Genomic DNA, 23,532 nt, shown 5'->3' on the forward strand with positions numbered 1-23,532 from the left:
TGATAGTTTTATGCTATTTACTCGCTCCAGGGATATGATTCGAGCCACTCATGCTTCGGCCAGTATCTCATTATGCAGCTGATAAGTGAAATAAAATCATTATCATTTCAAGAGTTTGGTGGCAGTGATATAGTACATGAGTAATTGGTACGCTGCTTCCTACACAGGTTGTCCGCACCCAATTAATACTATCGAAAAGAAATGCTAAACTTGGCAGTATATGGATTTTTTTGCTGCAGATAGACAGACATTCCTCGCCATTTTTCAAAAGAAACTCACATCTGACAATAACTGTACATGAAAATAACAGATTATGGCTTCATGCGTTGCAGCACATGATTTTCGAAGTGAAGACATATCCATTTGGCTTCCAGAGCAATATTATCATCAGACTGGAGAGTGGAGACTTCTCAAATATATCTCCAGTCTATGGTAGCTAGCATGAACAATAATGGACTGAATTCAGAAACAACGTACAGCCACAAACTTTCCAATCAGATGTACTCCTCTGGTACATGACAAAGGAGGAATTTCACAGTGTAAATCCTCTCAAGCAAGCGATTTAGCGAGTGTTTATTTCCTGTCATCATTGGGTAACTTTTTTTATTTCACCACTTTGACTACTAATTGGCTTACTTATCCATCCGGTGGTCTGCGACATGCAAGTTCACGCATTAACATGGATAATTCGGCAAGATACAAAATGGACAATGAGACAGCGGGATGAACCTTTATGGTGGCCACGCCGGTCGACCTATAGACTCTAGTGGGTAACGGATATGTTTGCAGTCCCCGCCCGGTGTCGTCAATTCCTCAAAGTTTCTGGCGTGAGGAGATTTAATTAACATTCTGAACCTCTACTACTCTCTCCGTTCCAAAATTATTGTCTTAGATTTGTCTAAATACGGATGTGTCTAGTTATGTTTTAGGACATCCGTATCTAGACAAATGTAAGACAAGAATTTTAGGACGAAGGGAGTACTAAATAAGGATTCATTGTGAGAGTTAATTTTTCATGTACTCAGTTCCTACGAATATTTCTACTTTTATTTACTGATTATCAGTTTTAACATGCTCCCTCTTACCCCCTATTTTTACATAAGAGGTAAAAGTATCTAATAGATCTTAGTCGTTGATCTCATTAATTAGTGCTTTGATTAACTCTTACCTTCTTACCTCAGATGTAAAGGAGGAGGTAAGATGGAGCATGTTAAAATTTAGTAATTTATCTCAAGGCAAAAAAAAATCGCTTTTCTTTCAGGAATGGGGTAGGGGAAACCCTACAGCGATAGTAGTTTCTAAAGAATATAAGAACACAAACTTGCACTAGCGGGAACTTGACTTGAACCCATGTGGTTGAGTTGTAAATCCACTCCCCTAGCCTAGCTCACTTAGAAAAAGTAGTTCAAGGTAGCAAAATTGACGCAAATTAGAAGACAATACAAGTTTATTTTTATTCCCTAAATTCTTTACTATCTTAGTGAGGAAGTACTTCTTATTGAAATATTTTCAAACCTCGTCGTCACCAACTGCTGGTGCTGGCCATCGTTGGTCTCCTCGAGCCACCCCATGATGGCGGTGTTGTGCGAGGGTGGATGGAGAAGAGAAGAAGAAACCAAGCTCCACTCAACTCCAGGCTCAAGAATCGCCGGGGGATGGATCGTCGGCCAATGTGAAGAGAGGGAAGAGATACCCCCCCCCCCCCCCCCCCCCCCATTATAATTTTGAAAAGAATGCATGACAGGTTGGCAGTCCTTATAAATTTTTGTTCCATATTTGATAGATATTCATCACGTTTTGAAAAATTATGCATCGCTTATTGAAAAAAAAACAATGGCGTGCTTGTAAAATATTCATCTTGTATTTGTAAAATGTCCATCACATATTTGGAAAAATGATTATGTTTATGAAAAAAATAGAAAGAAACAAAACTGAGAAAAATTAAAATAACAAACCCAAACAAGGGAAAAGATGATGAAGAAGAATAACAGAAAGAAGAAGAAAAATGGAACGAAAAGAAAGAGAGGATAAAAAAACAGAGAAACTGAGAAAGGATAAAAAGTTCGTGACATTTAAAAAAAGCTATATAAAATGTAAAAAATATTCCATTAAAACTTATTTGTTAAATCTTAATGAAATATTCGCGTGTTTCAAAAAAATGTCTATGAAATTTTATTAAATATTTATACAATGTAAAACAAAGCACGCGAGGCCGGCGGACCAAAGCTTCGGCCGGCCAGCCGGCAGGAATCCTTTTCCTTTTTATATTCTGGCTGGTTTTTCATTTGGTCATTTAACTTTATTTTGATATTTTTCATGGATCCAAAAATATTCGCAAATTTAAAAAATATTGTGAATAGGAAAAAGTTCACTAATAAAAAAAGATTCTGCGAAATCACATAAATGTTTTCATATAAAACTTCACTAATACAAAAGTTCATCAATTCCAATAAAATTTCACTAATACTCCCTCCGCTCGGAACTACTTGTCGCAGAAATGGATAAAAATAGATGTACCCAGAACTAAAATACGTCTAGATACATCTATTTCTTCGACAAATATTTTTGGATAAAGGGAGTACAAAAAAGTTAGTCAATTAAAGAAAGAAGTTCATGAATTCAAGAAATGCTCGTGCATTTAAAAAATGTTTTTGAATTTGGGAAATGATCATGAAACCCACTAATTTTCGAGAATTTTAGAAATCTTTGCAGATTTAAATACTTCTATGAATTTGTAAAAAAAAAACACGAACCTTTGCTGTCATGTGCTAGGCGAACGGCTTCCTCTTCCCGTCTTTGCATCTCCTCTTCCTGCAACGTGCTGCTGCTGCCTGCTCGTGCGCTTTTGGAAGGAAACTCACTAGTACATCTGTACATGCACTACCAGCGTATAGTAGAGTCGTCGCCCGTCAGAGCATCTCCAGCCGTTGGCCCTTCAAGAGGGGCTAAAAATCGCCCCCGAGGGCGCACCGGCGCTAAACCGCGCGCTGGGGGCGTGATGCCCCCAGTCGCGGCGCCCACGTTTTTTAAAAAACTTAAATACGGCGCAAACACGGCTCAAATTTAACGTAAACATCGGCGAGTTCGTTCAAATTTAAACATATTTTACAAAAGCTACTAGGGGCTGCTCCTCGCCGTCTCCATCGCCGCTCCTCGCCGTCTCCCTCGCCGCTCCTCGCCGCCCGCCGCCCGCCCTTGCAGTTCTACATGCCGAGGAGGCTGTAGAACCGTGTGTAGCGCCGCCGTCGTCGCCGCCGCCTCCGCCGCCGCCGCCCCTGCTGTATCCCTCCCCTGGTGGCGCGGCGGGTTGGACGGTCCGGGGGCGTCCTCGTCGCGTCGCTGTCGAGGATCACGACGCCATGCTCGTCCTCGCGCCCACGTTTGCGGGCTTCTATCTCCTCCAGGGCCCGGCGCTGCCGGACCATCTCGTCGCGGTAGTAGTCGTCCCGCGCCCACTGTAGGGCCTCCTCGTCGGAGAAGCCGCGCCGGGCTATCTCCTCGTACTCTGGGGGGAGGCCGGGCTCCGGCTTGGGCTCGACGAGGACGAACCGGCCGGAGGGGGGGTGGAGTCGCCGATGTGGACGCCGGAGCTGCGGGTGCGCGCGCTGACAGGCGTGTCCTGGGGCTCCAGCTTGATGGGGCGGAGGCAGGGAGAGCCGGACGAGTGGCCGGACAAGGAGGACGACGCCCCGGGCCGCTCCATGCGCCTCGGCGTCCTGGAGCTCCCACGGCGGCGTGAGAAGGACGGGGGAGAGGGGTACTCGAGGCGCGGCGTGTTGCCGCCCTCGATGTACTTGAGGACGGCCTCCAACGTGCGGCCGGGCACGCCCCACCACCGGCGCCGGCCCTCGGAGTTGAGCCTGCCGAAGGGCACGACGCCGTTCGTCGCCTCGAGCTGTTCGGCGTGGCGGCGGCGGAAGTAGGGCTCCCAGAGCGGGCTGTCGGGGGTGTACCGCGGGCCTTCCCTCGCCGCCCGCGGTAGGGACGCGCGGATACGTGCGATCTCCGCACGCCGCGCCGCCCCGGTGGGTGGTGGTGGCACCGGCACGCCGCCGGCGCTGATCCTCCACGCCCTGGGCACCCGCATGTCCGGCGGGACCGGGTACTCGGCCTCGAAAAGGAGGCGAGCCTTGTCCTCGTGAAGATGGCGGCGCCCGAAGCCATTCGCCGCCGCGCCGTCGCCTGGGAAGCGCTCGACCATTCTTCTGAACTGGAGACGGCGAGAGGAGGCGAGGGAGGAAGGGGAGAAATGGGCGCGTCGGCGGTGGAGGATCTGTGCGTGTCTCCGGCGCGCTGGTGGTCGGCTTATATAGGCGGAGGCGCCGCGTAGTATGCGTGGCCGGCGCGTTACACGTGGCGGGCGAGGGGACGCGCGTCGCCCGGGCCTTCACTGCGCCGCCCGTGAGGCATCAATGGAGGCTGACCGGCGCGGCAGCGCGCGCAGCTTTGGCATTGATTCGCCGCGGGGAACGAGGCGATGAGGACGACGAAGCGGCGAGAAGAGAGTCGAGTCGCTGGCAAGGGGGGCCGCGGCTCTTCGCGCCAAAAACGATTCGCCCGACGCCCCCGAGCGCCACCCAGCGCGCCGGGTTCGGGTTGGGTCCGCCGGCGCCAATTTCGGCCCGAGCCGGCGAAAACTGGGCCCTTGGGGGCGCGACTGAGCCGTTTTTTGGCGCGGGCGGCCGAAAAATCGCCTGGGAGGTCTTGTTGGTGGCGCGGCTGGAGATGCTGTCAACGGGCCAATGATTTCAGTCAGCATCCAACTTCTACGCCAGGGAATCAATGGCTTTGGGTGTGGGGCGACTCAGGCTTGACCCGTCATAGTACTCACCCCAGCTAGGTACGTCCCCTCTAGGACGATCAAGATGGCAAGTCCTCTAGTTCTAGTACGACAAAGCAAGGTGCATCTTTGTATAGTGCCCAAAGCCACGAAATGTCGAGGAAAGTAGCAGCTCAAGGGTCGGCACGTCCTCAATTCATGGGCATATGCATCCACTTTTTGGAAAATGCATTTTAAACACATTTTAAAATATCAGTAAAATATCGTCACCGGTAGACGGTAGTAGCAAATGATGTCGCCGGTAGTAACAAAACAAAATGTATGTTCCAACAATCAAATTTCAGCAACAAATTTCAGTAGCTCGTTTCAGCAAACAGTTTGTCGGTTGTAGCATCCCTCGCCACTGGATGTAGCACCTCTAGCGACCGGTTGCAGTGCTCCCATAAGCGAAGGTGTGTCTCGGCACATCAAAGGCAACTGCTGCATCATTGTGTTTGTCGACCTCGTAGCGGTGTGTGTGCAGTAGTAGTTGGAAAAAGTGGAGGCTCGACCTTGAGGTGACTGACATGCAACACCGGCTTCCCTTGTAGCATAACTTGGCACCCCATGCAGCACCAGCAGCTCGCAGTGGTTTCACTGCGGGAGAAAAGGACGGGAAGAAGCAGTGGAGGAGAGTGGATGCGAAGAGGAAGAAGAAAACAAAAAGATAAGGTATGCGTGGTGGGGAAAAGCCACGCGACCCAATCCAACAGTAGCCGGAAAAAGAGAAACGGTCCATTGGATCTGCCTCAATCCAACGAAGAGGGCGAGGCCGATTTATATATCCTGGCTTGATTTTTATTTGGTCCTATTACTTTCTTTAAAAAAAAATCTTGGATCCAAAGATATTCGCAAATTTGAAAAATGTTAGTGATTACAAAAAAGTTAAATAATACAAAAAAGGTTTGCGAAATGAAATAAATGTTTCCGTATAAAACTTCACTAAGACAAAAGTTCGTCAATTCGAAAAAATTTCACTAATATAAAAAATCATCAATTCAAGAGAAAAGTTCACGAATTGAAAAATTCTTCGTGAATAAAAAAAATGTTTGTGAATTTGAAAAATGTTCATGAAACCCACAAATGTTTGTGAATTTTTAAAATCTTTGCAGATTTAAATAATTTTGCGAACAGCTTCCTCTTCCTGTCTTTTGCAACGACTTGATTGTGGTGCCAGGGATTATTTAGCATGCTGCTGCTGCCTGCTCGTGCGTTTTCGGAAGGAAACTGCCTAGTACATGCACTTCCAGTATAGTGTAGAGTCGTCGCCCGTCAACCGGCCAATGCATTCAGCATCCCCAGCTAGGTACGTCCCCTCTTGGACGATCAAGAAAGCTCCGGTCGCGCACGCTCTCAGGCAACACAGCCTTAAGAGGACGCTGCGTGAAGCTTCACTTTCTTATCGGTGTCATGGGACATGTCTAAGTCAAGATTTCTAAGGCACTGATAAAGATGGGGAAAGTCATGACGGCTGCGATTGGAGGTTTTGAAACTTTGGTAGAAGGGTATATTGGATGCGATGAAGATTGTGTGCCAGGTGTATGGTGACTTGTTTCAGTGGCCTCGGCAAGCGGGGGCGGCAACACTGGACGATTGCATTTTTGGTGGTGCTCCTCGAGTACTGAGTCTTGATCCTTAGGATGAAAATCCAAGGTCTGGCCTTTATTGGTTGTACCTGGCAATGGCCTTGTTGAAGGCATTGTGTTTCTTTTGGTGAACTCAGACTTTCTCCGGGTGAAAACCCAAGGTCTTCAATCGGGCAACGACAACGCTTGTGCATTGTTTCCTTTTTGGAGGCGTTGCTTTTGGAGAATCTTTTTTGTATTCCGGGTGTTATCTTCGGTGGTGGTTAGAGTGCTGCTGCTACTAGTGATTGTTCACCATGGCAGGATCTTTTTTCTTTTTTCAGTTTTTTTTATTCTCTTTTTGGCTGTGTGTATTCCTAATGTCTTTGGACATTTTGTTGATACAGAGGCCGGGTGTAATTAGTATCTTTGCGATATTAATATATTCCCTTTATAAAAAAAACACCGCCGAAAAGACGGTGGTCTGGAGCGTGAATCATCTCCGCCTCGTCTACTTCAAGGGATCCCGAGTCACACTAGATGCGGATGGCCGGATGGCCGTAGAAGACTACGATGGCCGACCCGTCTGGGAGAACAATGTCTTGTCTTCTTCGAATTCCCAACAAGCTCAGCTGCTGGACAACCTCGTCGTGAAGGGCCCAGGTGATATCATTCTGTGGCAAAGTTTCCATTCCCCTACCGACACATTGCTGCCCTATTAGAACATTACTAGTGCTACAAAATTGGTATCATATGTGCAACACCTCCGTTCGTTGGTCGGCGCTGAAATCAGAGTCGGCGATGCGGGCAAGCTGCGGTGGCTGCTCTCTTGGGGGGGGGGGGGGGGGGGGGGGGGGGGGGAGTGATCGGGGTTGTGTGCAGTCGGCCATTGATAAATTATATAGAGAACATACCCCATCTGTCATATGCTGCCCCGGCCCACCTGTCATAAGTTGCCTCCGCCCGATCTGTCATAAGTTGCCTCAGCCCCACCTGTCAGAAGTTGCCCCGGCACCACATGACATGATTTTACCGCATTAGCACTATGGGGGAGAGAGAGTGGCACGACCCCACATGTCAGGATATCACGCGCCCCCACATATCATAAGTTGTGTCGACTCCACATGTCATGATTTTAAAGCGTCAGCACTACGGGGAGAGAGTGGCCCAACCCCACATGTCAGGATATCATGCGTCCCCACTAGTCAGGAGGTGACGGTCAAAGTCTTTGACTGGATGGCAGTGCTCTGTTTAGGCTTTTGTGAGAAGGTGGTGGAGGAGGGAGGGGAAAATTGATCAACCTTAATTACCTGGGGAAAACCGAGGACAACAAAGCAAACAGGCACGAAAATACAAAGCCCTAGATTTTTACTTGGATCATACTTACTAACAGAAGTGTCAGCATGTAAACCTAGAATACAAGAATTACCTAAGATAATATCATTGTTGACAGAGCAACTAATAATTATAGAAGACTCTTACCATCTTTCACCCTTATCATACTTCCCCGTTCGATCGTTTGTTCAATATTTTGCACGCAGTTTGTCCGTAAATTTCCTCTTAGAACTAGTTACCTTGTTACAAGTAGAACTTTGTATACCGAGCAAATAATTAACAAAAATTGTAGGCAGAGACTAAAGTCAACAAGTGATTAAACCAATATTACCTTCTGATCTTGCAATATTATCACTGACAACAGAAACTTGTTTCAAAATACTTGGCTGACTTTCATTATATGAGACAATGAAGTAAGATACATATCAATGAACAATAATGATAAAAGGGAAGTATAATACATAATTCATTTATTTTGGTAATACATGTCTCTTTTGTTTGGTCTTTCAAGCAAACATGGACTCAGACCTCTTCGAGTGCAACACATGCAAGTTTTGTTTAACAACAAGAACACTTTGTCTATAAACTCAATATCTTCTCTATTTCATTTCGCTTCTTCATTTTCCATTCACGAATTCTTTTAGCATGCCTCAGTTTGAATTCTTGAGTTACAGAATGTCGGACCTTCAAATATAATATAAATCAGTCCAAATTGTTTTAACAACAAAGCATTCCTAAACTCTATATATGAAAATTTACCATCTCTGGATATGTATCTCTAATATGATCATTGAACTTTCCATTAGATATACATTGAGCATTTCATGAAGGTAAACAAAACATCACGCTCATTGGAGCAACTTCAGGTCTTTTGATATCCTCATTGTTCTCCAGTGATTTTTTAGATGAAATATGACCAACATATCCAACTGAGTGTGATTTATATGGAACCATTGTCCTTTCAGACATACAATAAAAAACTGTCTGGCTTCGTCTCAATGATGCTCCTCATATAACATACAAGTTCAGATCTTTCAATCTACAAAGTGAAGTAAAATACAGATTCTTGATTAGTTAGAACAACATTTAATGTGAACTGGTATTTGAGAAACAAACTACATACCGTGCATGCATCATACATATCCAGCGTGATATTTTACAAGCAATGGAACTGAAATAATGTTTTACATACATATCTAAATACATGTATCTTTATTTTCTATATAACAACCCATATTCGAGACTTCCATTATAAAGTATTTAGTAACTTCTGTGATCCAAATTATTCTAAGCATATAAGACAGTACACGTGCTGTAAGTTTCAGTTTCCTTAACTAACAATATAATCGCCTAAGTTCCACTGTCCGTAACTAACATACTTGCTAAGTTTCTAACTTTTATTATCGACTACTTACAATAAAGTCCTAGATTCGTCAACCACAGACGACTGTGATTATGTGGGCTTTTGTAAGACCGGGCGCGAAATTTTTAGTGTCAATCGATCAGTCGACGCCGTATCAGAGCGATTCGTAAAGGAACATCATAGACCGGTTCTTGTCCACAATAGTGTTGATAGAACGCAAGAGTTTTAAGAAGAGAAGCAGAGGGTGCTTCAACAACACACTGGCAGAGAGAAGAACACACTGAGTGCATCCATGACCGGGATAACCTTTTAGTAGACTTGTAACAAGAACTGTTCACCGAAATATCTGTACCCCCAGTAACGATCCCATAGAAACAAGTATAATACTTTACCTCTACCATGTTAATACAAATATATAGGAACTGTTATACAAAGCCGAATACAAGAAATACTGAGATACAAATCTCGGCGCAGATCAAGGGCCCACAAACTGCATGCCACGTACCCGCGCGTCACAAATCCCATCCCAGATATGCCTATATAGTCTAACAGTGTAGGCAAATGACTTCTTGCCTTTGCGTTGACTTGATGTATGTGTGTATGACAAATGGCTTCTTATATGGGTGTTGGCTCCTTGACGTGGTTCACGAACATAGTGGTAATCTTGAAGGAACCCTTACCATCATGTAGATGCAATCGCCTCTTGTCTTTTTTTTAGGGTGAAAAGTCGCCTCTTGTCTTTGTGAGGTTCCCGGTCATGACGGTGATCTCGACGGAACCTTCACCGTTTGGTCTTTGCATCGACTTGGTGGTATGTACTAAGTATCCATGCCCCCTCAAAGTGGACCTCTCTCCTCGCTCCATGAATTTACCAATTGTTTGTCTTTTATTTATTTATTTTCTTTTTTCAAATTTTCTTTCCTGAACATTTAAGGAAATCTTGATTTTTTAAAGTTAATGAATATTTCTAAAATTTACTAATGTATTTGAAGTTCATGAAAATTTCTAAATTCTATGAATATTTTCTATTTTGTAAAACTTTTTCAAATTCAAGAACTGTGTTTGAGATCCACTCATTTTTTTGGGGTTAATTATCCTTTTGCCCTCTGTGGTGTTTCTGTGCTCAGTTTTGCCCTCAGTTATGAATCGTGCTTAGTTTTGCCCCTAGTCTGTCTGCACCGGCTAGTTCCGTGAACACCGCCGTCTCCGTCAGGTCAACCTTTTTACTCGGCCCTTACAGGTGGGACCAGGCAGCAAAGACGCGCTACATGATCAGACCGTTGCTCTCGTGGCTTGTGGGACCCAACAAAGAGCCGTTGAGCAGAGAGTCGTTGCGTGTGTGCGATATAAGCGGCGGCGCGCGTCCCCGGAGCTCGCAGCGGTGATTAACAATCAGCTAGGCTGGGGAGCTGGGCGCCGGCAACAGAGAGAGCGGCAGTGACCACTGTTGGTAGCTAGGATCTAGGCGCGGGCGACAGAGAGAGCGGCGGGGACCACTGGCGACAGAGAGAGTGGGTGTCAGAGAGCGCGGCGGTGGGAAGATTGCTGTGGAGGGCGCGGCGGCGTTGAGATCCCCTTGGGCTCCGAGCTCGATGTCTTCTTCAAGCTCCCGCGCCACCTCGTGGATCCAGAGCCCGGCGCACGTGGAGATGCCGATCTTCGTCTGTCCGCGGTGCCGGGCGAGCGTTGATCAGAGGGTTTCTCGCACACCGAAGAACCATAATCGTCCGTTCTATATGTGTAGCGAGAATGGGGTAAGTATCGGGACAATTGCACCATTTTCGTGGTCGGGATCCTTGAGCAATACGGTTGATCTGTTTGGCATTCGTGCAGGTGAAATGTTTCTTCCTTTGGGTCGATGCTCTGGCCAAGACTCTGATGAATAAACTGCAAGAAGAGCACGAAGAATGGTTGCCCATCCTGCCACGAACGGCAGTAGCCGCAGCACGAGCTCCGGAAGAAGAGACGGAGGGCGGAGCACGCAATAACAGAGCTAGCTGTTGAGCTTAGGAGGTTGAACAAGAAGGTTAGGAAGCTCGAAGATCAAGCACAAATACCCATTTGCAAACTTGTGGGCATTTGTACGTATGGTAATCGCACCGGGTGTAATGTTGAAATTGTATGGAAAGGCATGAATTATGGAGGAATTTGTAAGCTTGAAATTGTATGAGAAATTCACCTTGTTTAAATGTTGGTCAAAGTTGTTTAAATGTTGAAAAAAGGGAGAAGAAATGACCAATATTTAAATATGTTGAAAAAAGGGAGAAGAAATGCGAAATTCAGAAACATTGATCAATGAAATGCAGCTCTCTGCTCTGCCTTTCTGTAAAAAAGAAGGTTTCTCTATGGGCCAAATTCAGAGCCGAGAGGCAAGTGTCGGCTAGACTAATGGGCCAACCGCATCCAATTAGGCCCCATCGGGGGTGGGCAAATGGGATCTCTTGCGCGTTTTTCTGTTTTCTGTTCTGATTTAGTTTAGGCAGTAAATCATTTTATTTAATTCTAAAACTTTTTGTGGAAGCTAATTGAATTATTCGAGGGGCAAACAATTAAGTTCATAATTTTTTGGAGCTGTTAAATATTTAATACCAATTTAACTACTCCAATTCAAATACATCGTGATTTAAATCAAAGACTAAAATTTCATGAAAAATGTGCCTCAGCTCTGGTTGAGGTTTACATCTGGTGCCAAAATTAATGAACATTTTTTAAGGGCATTACATCGAGAAAAAAATAATTTGTCTAAAAAAATGAAGGGTGGAAAATGCAAAAAAAAAAATTGGAGCGGCTGGGACTCAAACCCAGGACCGCGTGGGTTTGTGGCATTTTGGGCTGTGCTGGTAACCGCTAGGGCAGATGGAAAGACTTTTACATGCATAGGGAAGGAAAGTATACATAGTGAGACCATGACTTGGTTTAGGGTCTAAAAATGCATGTTTGTACTGAATGTTTGCACACCCGTGAGAGTGGTTTTTCCTTTGTTTTGTAGTGAACTTTTGGAGGGTTGTAAACGCATGTTTGCACTGCCACATGATTCTGGTTAGAGTGGCACTTGCTTAGGGTTTAAAGGGAATAAATGTGCATGTTAGTTCATGACTTGGTTTAGGGAAGAAATGATATCTTTGGGCACGGACATTTTTGAACACACATAATAACTTAGATAGATAAGATGCAACCCACCGTACCCTTACATAGATGGGTACCCTACATAGATAAGTCTAGGGACACGACACGACACGGCACACACGACATAGAAAAGCAACAAAATAAAAACGATAAAACTAAAACATGACGAGCTTGACGAGCAACTTCACTCCGGGCTCGCACCCCTTCTTGAACATCTTCATCTTGACCATTCTTCCACCTTGGTCGCGCCCCTTCACCACCGTCTTCAACTTCACTCCTCCTCCTCGTCGTAGGGAAGGGAGTGCATCTGGTTTTTGGTGGGGAAGATGCACTCCTAGTTGGTGAAGATGTTGTACACCGTGAAGAAGATGGACTCGCAGCCGCACCAATCACTTGGCCGAGGAGCTCGCACGCATCAAACGGATTGGCGAAGGTGACCGTGAGTAGTAGGAGGGTGCCAGAGCGGTCACGAACCTCGTTGAGGGTGAACATCCTAGGCGAGCCCCGTGGGAGGTGGGCATAGCCAGCTCTGAGGAAGGCGCGGGCGAGCTCGACGGACCCCCTCCACCTGAAAGTCGCCCACACACGGAGCTCGCTCTCCATGAGCACGCCCGGTGGGTAGCGCAGCTCTGGCACGACAGGCGGACGAAGGAAGGTCGGCCCATTGAACTTCATCTTCACTTGGTGCTTGGGGTTCTCGGAGAGGATGGAGGGCTCGATCGCTTGGGTGTTTGAAGTTAGAGAGAATGGATCTGGCTTGGGTGGTGAGTGGGAGAGGAAGAGAGACATATAATAGGCATGTGAGTGGGAGAGGAAGAGAGAAGAGATGTGAACGGTGTGTGCGTGTGTATGCGTTAAGTTTTGGCACCGAAACGACGGGGCGCGTGCGTGTGTATCCGGGCACCGAAATGAGCTGCTGTTTAACCACGCGCGTGCATCTGAATCACTGTGTACCTGAATCACTGCACAATCTGAATCAATGTCGTAATCTGAATCAATGCGTGCATGGCCATGACGCTCGCCTCCCACGCATGCATGCCCACGTCCGCCTCCCGCGCATGTATGCACACGTCGCCGCACTTCCGATGCATCCAGTCCTGGAAAGGCTGAGACGGGCATTAACAACGCTCACAGGCCTGGACAGCGAGATGGCCCAACGATCCATCCAGCACACCTGAGAAAAAATCGCGCAGCCAATCAGATTGCATCTCGCGGATCGCCCTCCTCCTCCCTTCAGATTCCTTCTAGAATGGTTAGATCGACGATCCTTGTTCGGCGCTAGGGTTAGATGGATGGTCCTTGTTCGGCGCTAGGGTTAGCGGGGTTTGGGAGGGGTTTGGAGCGGTCAAAGATAAGTTTGATCAGATTTCAAATTAGCATAATAAATTAAATAAAAATCACAAAAATGAAAAGCCTGCGCACACAGTCTTCTTACGTCATATACAAACGATTTAAGTTGATTAACAAGGTCTACATACATTTAAACGTAAAGTTCATGCGTCTCATGTGATATCTCAAGTATCTCAAACTCTCTTGTATGAAGTGAAGAGAAGTGTTTTGGGGAAATGAACAGGAAAATTTGAAAAAACTCACCACAACTTCATTTTGGAGTGACTAAGAAGGATCCATGCTTAGTTTTTCATTTTCATGTTTTAAACTTGTTTAAATGTTGGTCAAAGTTAGGTTTGACCAGAATTCAAATGGGCATAACAAATTCAAAAAAATCAGAAAAATGAAAAACCAGCGCACATAGTCTTCTTATGTTATATACTAGCGATTTAATTTGATAAACAAGGTCTACATACATTCAAATGAAAAATTCTAACGTATGAAGTGAAGAGAAGTGGTTTGGGGTTTGGAACATGAAATTTCCAAAAACCTCACCACAGCTTCATTTTGGAGTGACTAAGAAGGATCCAGGGTTAGTTTTTCATTTTGATGTTTTAGACTTGTTTAAATCTTGGTCGAAGTTAGGTTTGACCAGAATTCAAATGAGCAAAACAAATTCAAAAAAACAAAAAAAAACAACGCACATAGTCTGTATATATTGAATATATTTGTAGGAAAGTTATTGGCTGATTTAGACAAGGTCTAAAAAATCTTGCTTTGAAATGAGGCCGTTTACCCTACCTTTGAAGCTCTTTTTAGCACATTTTTCATGCATGTGAGTTTACCCTACCAAAGTTTCGAAAGAATTGCAACATCCAAATAGCATGTCAAATTTGAAGTTCTAACATAGGTCCAACATCATTCAAACATAGTTCTAACATAGGTCCAACATCATTCAACAGAAAAAATGTACAATAGTATTGGGGCTTCTGTTTGATCCTTGAGCTTCTTGCCATCACTTTGCTCCTCGTGCACCTTGTGCTCATTGTGCTCATTGCTTCTTCTCTTGGTTGTCGGTAGCTTGCGCGTCTTCTTCAAACCTACGACGGAGCTGTACAAAACAGAAAGGATAATGAGAGCATGTCAAGTGATAAATACAGTAGTATTTGCAAGATTTACATACCTAGCAGAACTCACAACGACAGAAGATTGGTCACCATTTGGAGCCTCACTTGGATCATCATTTGGAGCCTCACTTTGATCACCATTTGGAGCCTCACTTGGATCACCATTTGGGTCCTCACTTGGATCATCATTTGGAGCCTCACTTGAATCATCATTTGGAGGATATTTTGGATCATCGTCAAAATCATGCGGCTGTTGACCATCATCATTTGGAACCTCGTCAAAATCCTCATCTGATGCAACCGGCTGTTGACCATCATTTACATCATCTGTTGCGGCAACCGGCTGCAGACCAACATTTTCATCGAAGCCTTCATCGAAACACTCTCCAAACGTTGGATCTACTGTGTTATCACAACACTTACCGAAATGAACAGACCCACCACACCTTGTGCACTTACGCTTCCTCCCTCCAAGTCCAGCTCCTTCGCTGCGAGATCTGATTCGACTCTTCCTTGGTCTACCTGGTGCTCTCTTCAGAACTGGAGCGCAAAGCTTGAATCCAGGGTCCACTATGTCCCATTGTTGTTTTCCCTCCATAGCAGGCGAGGCATACGCATATGTGGCTTTGAACCTTGCAACAAAGTAGTAATCATGCACATACTGTTGTATGTTCCCTGCTGGACCTGAGAGAGAAGTGATGAAAAACAAGGCATGAATGCATGGCAACCTAGTTATCTGCCATTGCCTACAACTGCAAGTTCTAGCTTCTAAATCCACTAGATATCTCCATTCCCTCTTCTCTTTATCCAAATATGACATCTCTGCTGTGTTACCCGAGCAAAGAGTCATGTTCATTTCCAAGGCTGTTGTTTTCTGCTTCAGTTCGTGCATCACGGCAGGGATGATAATGTGGCCCATGAATTTTTCTTCGGCTATTCCTGCACGATAATGAAATTTCTACATGTATTCTATCCTTATCATGTCAAGCAAATCCACCACATAATGACCCTTTAGTTTCTGGATCGTTGAGTTGAAAGACCCTGCTAGATTATTGTGCACATAGTCAACTTGGCTCAGTTCACTGAATTGGCTTCTGGCCCATAACTTGAACGGATTTCGCTTCTGCACTTGACTTGAGAAGGGCAAAGCCTTCATGACCGGTACCGGTATCGGTATCTATTCAAGAAGTCAGTACTTATGCGGCACTGAACAAAGGGTGAGATCGATGAAATGCAATACATGTTTGAATATTTCCTATCTTCTTCCAGCCATCAAACTTGTTCAACTCGTTTTCTTGAGATCTGTGGAATAGTGATATCATACTTGAATCCACATTCCCAGTATTTGAGGAAGAAGTAGAATCATAGTCCTTTCGAATTTCTAAGTTGGGAATGTGATATCGACTAAATCAAGAAACTCGATTTCACTATGATATGACCACTGAACCCTTTGATGCAACATTTCTTGTTTCCAGAAGATCTCGGATGGTTTCTGAAGCTTCCATGATCTTGTAAAAGAAAGAAACCCTGTGATGTGTTTTCAAGTATTCTTTCACTTTGGGATTCGTGTATAACTGCCTCAAGTGTTAGTTGTGCTTCTTCACGCTGCAAGTCAAAGATGTTGGCCATAAATTGTCGGTATACACCTTTCCTTTGTATTTCTTCACAAAATTTGCAGCGAGGTGACGCATATGCATTCCCTATGCTCTACTCCAGGGAACACATTGTCCACGACCACATCTAAACCTTTGCAGGCATCTGTATGAATTACCAACCCATTGGGATGTGCAATAGCCCGGTGCAGATTATGCAAAAAGCAAGTCCAGCTCTCCTCAGACTGTCTCCAGCACACCGTACGCAACTGAAAATACGAAACTATGTGCATCAACTGCACAAGCTGCTACTAACTGTCCTTTAAACCTCCCTGTGAGAAAAGTAGCATCAATATCCAAATAAGGCCTGCAGCCTGCCAAAAAACCCCGACGACAAGCCTCAAAGCAGACAAACCCCCTCCTAAAGCATTCCTTGGTCTTTGTCACTCCCCTGAATGTGTACTCCACGGTATGGTGGTCAATATCTACAATACTACCTGGGCTGGTCCTCTCCGCTTCACCTTTGAATGAATACAACAATTGAAAACTTTCCTTCCAGTTACCATAAATAGAATCCATAGCATGTTGTTTACTATTGAACAACCTCATGTATGGTAACTCTATCTTGAACTTGTCTTTGATGTTTTTCCGCAATTCCTTTGGAGCCACTTGCTGGTTTTCTTTCGCCCACTTCTTTACTTCTTCCGCCTCCCATCTTCACTTGGCTCTACTGATTGTATCCTTCCTAAGTGTTGATTTCTGGCATGTGTGCTTAAAAGGGTTCACTTTGACCTAAACATTCGTGCTATTTCGCATTTTAGATGCGAGCATTCTCCATGGACAACCCTCAGTCGGACAGTGCACTCTGTAACGTACTTGGTCGCTCTTGTCAACTATGAAAATACGTTCTACCTTGATGCAGTATGTCACAAGTGCATTTCTACACTCACTCATGGATGCAAAAATGATACCTTCTTCCATATGAGGGTTCAAAGGGTCCCATTCAGCAGCTGCAAGGTCTTCGTCCTTACCCACCGCGTCATCATCCACACGGACTGCATTGTCACCCTCAGCTTAGTTTTCAGCCCGAGGTGCTCGTCGTAAATTCTGAATAACATCAGAATATAGCTTCTCTTCATCAACCCTAGAATTGTAGGCATCAGGTTCCACTTCAAGGGGGACCCTACTACCGGTGCCCACGCATGTCGAGCCACCACGTCGCCGTGCACTAACTGAACTGTTCTGGCTAGAGTTGCCATTACGACCACTTGGTTCTGCCCGAGAAGGTGCACCCGCCATCCTAGGTCCAAATGCCTGCTCAATCACATCAATTTGCAGCCTCACATGAAAATTATCTTTCTCCTTATGCCTAGCAAACATGGTAGCCGGCTCTTCATCATTACTAACTGTCACCCATTTCTTTTCCCCATCGTAGTATTTGTATTCCACTTCATCAAGCAAACCCCAAGGATATTGCCTGCAAATTACCTCCCCGAATTGTCTGAAACTCCAATTACAAGTCAATTGCAACAGATAATCGAAACCTCCTTGGAATTTCTTCTTATTCTTTGCATTCAACATGTACAGGTCCCTTCTAATGTGCACCAAGAAAGCAAAACCGCAACTCCATCCTAACCGACGAAAAACAGAGACACAATCAACACACCAATAGCTAAACTAACCAGGCAAACCAACTTGAATCGACTGTTGAAATGCACAACTAAGCTCAATCTAAACATGAGGCGTGACTTACCCCTCGGGAACCCAGTCGTGGACGCGGCGGATCTCCGGCCCGATGCCTGCCTCACCAAATACTCCGGGGTCGCTACCGCTCGCCATTTCACCCTGGGGTTCACCCTCGCACTTCCTCTGTGTGCACCAGCCCCCATCGTATCAGCGCTCCGGTCGGGCGCACGGAAGGAGGCCACGCCGCGGGTCGAGCATGTGGCGGGCGCCCCACCCGTGGCGTCGCAGGAAGATGGTGGGCGGAGCAGGTAGCGGTGGAGCAGGATGATCGCGGCCGCCGCAGCGCAGCCGGTGGCGGCGGCGCTGGTGGCGGCGGCGGCGCAGGACGGCCGGGCGGCGGACGGGACAGAGTGGCGTCGAGTGGCCCGGTTAGAACCCTAGGATTGATTTGGGGACGTTGTTGCGTGGTTCCACATGTAAGCACCGGACCCAGTTCACGCGGTCTCACGTGTAAGCTCCGGACCCACTACCACTAACGCCAATAGATGAAATGGACTCAAAACTTCCCGTTTGGCCTCGTCATAGTAGTTGCGCACAGTCTAGGGGCAAAACTGAGCACGATTCGCAACTGAGAGCAAAACTGAACACATGAACACCACTGAGGGCAAAAGGATAATTGACCCTTTTTTAATTCACAAATATTTTTTAATAATTATGATTTTGTTAATTTTCAGAAAAACCTAAAAATTGTGAACATCTTTTTCTTTAACAAACATTTTCAAATAAATAAATGTTTTTTTTCTGAGTTAACACTAGAATGAGCGGTAAAAAATAAGCGGGCGAGCGAAGCAGGGAGCCGAGTTGAGCGAGCAAGGGCTTCATGGGACTAGAGTATAGTAACAACTTTCTCATTTCAACATGGAATAGGAGCTTCCAAGGTCTCACACAACCAACACCGACCGACACTGACTCCGAAACATGTAAGAACACCACAGCTACGCACCAGACAACTCCACTCTTCGCTCAGAACAAATACCGTTTTCAATAGCAGCCCAGCCCGATATACTAATACCATTGAGCAATTTGAAAAAGCTCGAATTCGATTACAGAAAGTCAAACTTGCATGAAAAGACACCGCTAGAACATTATTAAGACTCAAGTCAATGTAGAAAAGCATAATGAAACAAGAGATACTAATAACATGCTAAATATAAATTATTCCCACAAGTGAAAAACAGTGCAGCGAAGCGCGCGTTTGCCTCTAGTGGTTTCTAAGCATGCGAAGAGGGCTCGGCGCTGCATGACCGGTGTCAGGGATTCTTCGGCATTCATGGCCCAGCGCCACACGGCACGCGCTATCAACGGGCAAATGATTCCAGTCAGCATTCAGCCGCTACGTCAAGGAATCGTTGGCTTTTGGTGCGGGGTGACTCACTCACCGACAGGATGGCACGCTGGTCGATTCACGTGTGAGACCTGGCATACTACCTTAGCTAAGGACGGTCAAGGTGGTGCTCTAGTTCTAGTACGACAGCAAGCAATGTGCATCTTTGAACAGTGCCAAGGAGGCAAGGACCTTTAGTATCCAAAGCCAGGAAATGAAGAGGAAACTAGGCGGAGAGTGGTGCAACAGGACGCACCTATGCCCGCCCTCACCGACACAATCAAGAACGTGCGTGCTCTCCTGGACAGCCATGTCCAAACACTAGGTTCACATATGGCTGCTTCCATGAGGCATGAGCACGGGGAAGCTTGCCTTGGGACTACCAGCACAAGGGACGGCAAGTCTCCCCGTTCAGACTGGAATGGACGCGTTCGTCCACACGCCAATCTAGTAATCCGTCTCATGAATCATGATACACAGTAGCGTTCCGGTCGTGGTCCATGTGCAGTCAGGCATGCTCGCCAAGACAGAAGCAGCTGGCGCAGCACAGATGCAAAGGCAACACTCCTATAAAAGCCTCCGTTTGTGATCATTCTAGAGATGAGAGATCAACTCCAGTGCCTCACCAAACATGGATACACGCTCTACAGCTCTCCTCCTACTAAATTTGCTCCATCTGTTTCCGCACATCTCAGCTCGCGAATTCCTCTCGCCGGGCTCCTCTCTCTCCGTAGAGGATAGCTCCGACGTGCTCCGCTCGCCGGATGGTGCTTTCACCTGCGGCTTCAACCACATTTCCCAAACTGCCTCCGTCTTCTCCATATGGTACTCCAACACGGCCGAAAAGACGGTCGTCTGGAGCGCGAATCATCAACACCCAGTGTACTTCCGGGGATCCCGGGTCACGCTAGATGCGGATGGCCGACTGGCCGTAGAAGACTACGATGGCCGGCCCGTCTGGGCGAACAATGTGACGTCTTCTTCAAAGGCCAAGCAAGCTCAGTTGTTGGACACTGGGAACCTCGCCGTCAAGGGCCAAGGTGATATCATTTTGTGGCAGAGCTTCCATTCTCCTACCGACACATTGCTGCCCTGTCAGAACATTACTAGTGCTACAAAGTTGGTATCTTCTAGTAGGCTACTTGTCCCTGGGCGCTACAGCTTCCGCTTTGATGATGAACATATACTCACATTGTTTGATGATGAGAAAGATATCTCTTTTAAATATTGGCCAAATCCTAGTAATGATATATGGACAAAGAACAGAAATGCGTTTAATACCACCACAATTGGGGTCCTTGATAGCTCGGGGTATTTTCTTGGTAGTGATGACTTATCTTTTAAGGCTGTTGATTGGGGTCACGGGGTTACAAGGAGATTAAAATTGGATTATGATGGCAACCTCAGATTATACAGTCTAAATAAGACAGATGGAAGATGGTTGGTCACATGGATGGCATATCCTCAGACCTGCTCGGTACGTGGTCTTTGTGGCATTAATGGAATATGTGTGTACACACCCAAGCCTGCTTGTGCATGTGCCCCTGGACATGAGGTCATCAACCCAAGTGACCGGAGCCAAGGTTGCATACCAACATTCAATCTTAGTTGTGATGGGCAGGAGATATTTTTGAAGCTACCCACCACTGACTTCCACGGTAATGATCTAAGTGAGCATGTTAGAGTTTCACGTTATGAGTGCAAGAAGATATGCTTGAAGGACTGCAATTGCAAAGGTTTTGCATACTGGCAAGGAACCGGGCGTTGCTATCCAAAGTGGTCCCTTGTTGGGGGTGTAACCGGGTCGGCTGTTAGTGGTGGTTCAATATATCTCAAGATTCCTAAGACACTACGGGTCAGAGAGTCATCAATTCCTCACTCGCAACCTTTTGGTCCTAGATATGTTCCTAATTGTAGTGCAAAGAGCGAAAACTTCACTCCAGATTTTGGGGATCAACCTAAGAGCAGTCAAAGTGGATCACAATCACAATACTTGTACTTATCATATGGATTCTTGTTGGCTATATTTTGTGTGGAGGTAATATTTGTGGCACTAGGGTGCTGGTTTTTGTTCGGAATGGAGGGCAAGCAGTTAATAGGAGTATGGCCAGCTGAGGTTGGCTATGAAATGGTAACCAACCATTTCCGCAGATACACTTACAAGGAGTTGCAGACAGCAACTCAAAAGTTCAAGGATCGGATTGGATGTGGAGCATCTGGTCTTGTATACAAGGGGGTCTTAAAAGACAAGAGGGCTGTAGCGGTGAAAAGGTTGGCAGACATAAACCAAGGGGAAGAAGAATTCCAACATGAACTGAGTGTGATTGGAAGGATTTACCATATGAATCTGGTAAGGGTTTGGGGATTTTGTTCTGATGGTCCACACAGAATATTGGTTTTAGAGTACGTTGAGAATGGTTCTTTGGATAAAATCTTGTTTGGTAGTGAAAGGTTACTTCGGTGGAGTGAAAGGTTTAAGATTTCTCTAGGGGTGGCAAGAGGATTGGCCTATCTTCATCACGAGTGCTTGGAGTGGGTTATCCACTGTGACATCAAGCCTGAAAATATATTGTTGGATAATAACTTGGAGCCAAAGATCAGTGACTTTGGCCTTGCAAAACTTGTGAACAGAAGTGGATCCAATAAAAATGTATCGAGGATTCATGGAACTAGAGGTTATATTGCTCCTGAGTGGGTTTCTAGCCAGCCAATAACATCAAAGGTTGATGTCTACAGCTTCGGAGTTGTTCTCCTAGAACTACTCATGGGGGCCCGTGTTTCAGACTGGGCATCAAATGCCGGCGAGGAAGTGGAAATGGTCTTTGGAAGGGTCGTTAGGATGCTTACAGCAAATGTGATGCTGCAGGGCAGCCAACACTTATGGCTTTTCGACTTCATTGACTTGAGGTTGAACGGCCAGTTCGATAGACTGCAAGCAAGAACGATGGTCAACCTGGCTATCTCATGCCTAGAAGAAGACAGTAGAAAAAGGCCCACGATGGAAAACCTTGTGCAGATGCTTGTTTCGGTTGATGAAGCTAGTGGCGTAATGCAGTAGTATGCTACAAACAAAAAGGGGTTTGACGCTTTACACAACATGTCATGTATGGTTATTTTTGGATCGAAAACAAGATATTGGGATGTGTATCATGCATTATTATCGTTGTCATTGTCATCGTAGTTGTATACATATTAAGTTTCACTTTTTTTTGGTTCGTGTCTAAACTTGTTTAGTACACCGGGTGGAGTCGTGCTGGGTGTGCCTTGGAATTCTTGAACGAATTGAACACTGAGTCGGTTTGTAAGGAAGTTATATAATGTAATGAAAAGTCACTAGAAAATGCTGTGGGGTTGGAGCAGCAGCAAATCCATCAATTGATTCTTCCATTTGTTGCAGAGAGAGATGTATCGATCGGTTGCAGAAAAAGAGACTAACTTCATGTACGCGAGTCCTAGCGTGTGCTCCTCTGCAATGAGCTATATGCCAGTACTGAATTTCGATTTCACATTTTGACCACACCGCCAGATATGTAGTGTTCAAGTACTAATATTTGTGCCAAAGTTATGCAAGGAACTAATCGATAGTAGCTTTCTCTATCACTATAGTGAGTTAAAGTCTTCAATTAGCACTACTGATACCAATCGACCCACTACCAAACTCAGCTATATATACAAAAATCCTGTGTATTCATTGTTTCAAACTTTACTGAGTCCTTTGGATCCATACAAAAATTCCAAATCATACAGGGTCTCCATTGAGAGGGAACGACCCCTTTGAAGTACTATCGCTGCTTCTCCATCCCACTAGATATTTGGTGGGCATTTCGCGGCATGATTCTGTGTTATCCACTATAAAACCATATATATTGGTGCTATGATAAAGGCGTTTTCATCCGCGTTCCATTCACAGCGCGAATCGCGTCCGTCCGCTCTCGCAGGGATCCATGCCGGCTGGCCCACCCTGGGCCCACTGCCAGCAGTCCTTTTTTTCCGTTTCACTCGGCTATACGGTTGCAATACAGTCAAATTGTATCTACTTTATTCCTACCTGAGCGTACTTCACGCGTGACTACTACCCCTCTCTCTGTCATCTCGGAGACCAGATCCAATCGGCCCGCCCCTCCCATCCCCTCCACAGCCGGCCACCGTCGCGATTTGGAGGCCTCCGACTAGATCTTCCTCCCAACCACGACTTGGGTTGCGCGG

General features: G+C 45.8%; 1 protein-coding gene across 1 annotated transcript; it reads left to right on the top strand.

The window, feature by feature from the left end:
- Nucleotides 1-19,955: 19,955 nt before the first annotated feature.
- On the top strand, nt 19,956-22,566 carry LOC109763761 (putative receptor protein kinase ZmPK1). Its single transcript, XM_020322621.4, has one exon. It carries the CDS (start codon nt 19,958-19,960, stop codon nt 22,382-22,384), a length of 2,427 nt encoding a protein of 808 aa, XP_020178210.1. The 5' UTR covers nt 19,956-19,957; the 3' UTR covers nt 22,385-22,566.
- The last annotated feature ends 966 nt before the right edge of the window (nt 22,567-23,532 follow it).

Source organism: Aegilops tauschii, chromosome 7 (genome assembly GCF_002575655.3).
Source record: "Aegilops tauschii subsp. strangulata cultivar AL8/78 chromosome 7, Aet v6.0, whole genome shotgun sequence".
Classification (NCBI taxonomy): Eukaryota; Viridiplantae; Streptophyta; class Magnoliopsida; order Poales; family Poaceae; genus Aegilops; species Aegilops tauschii.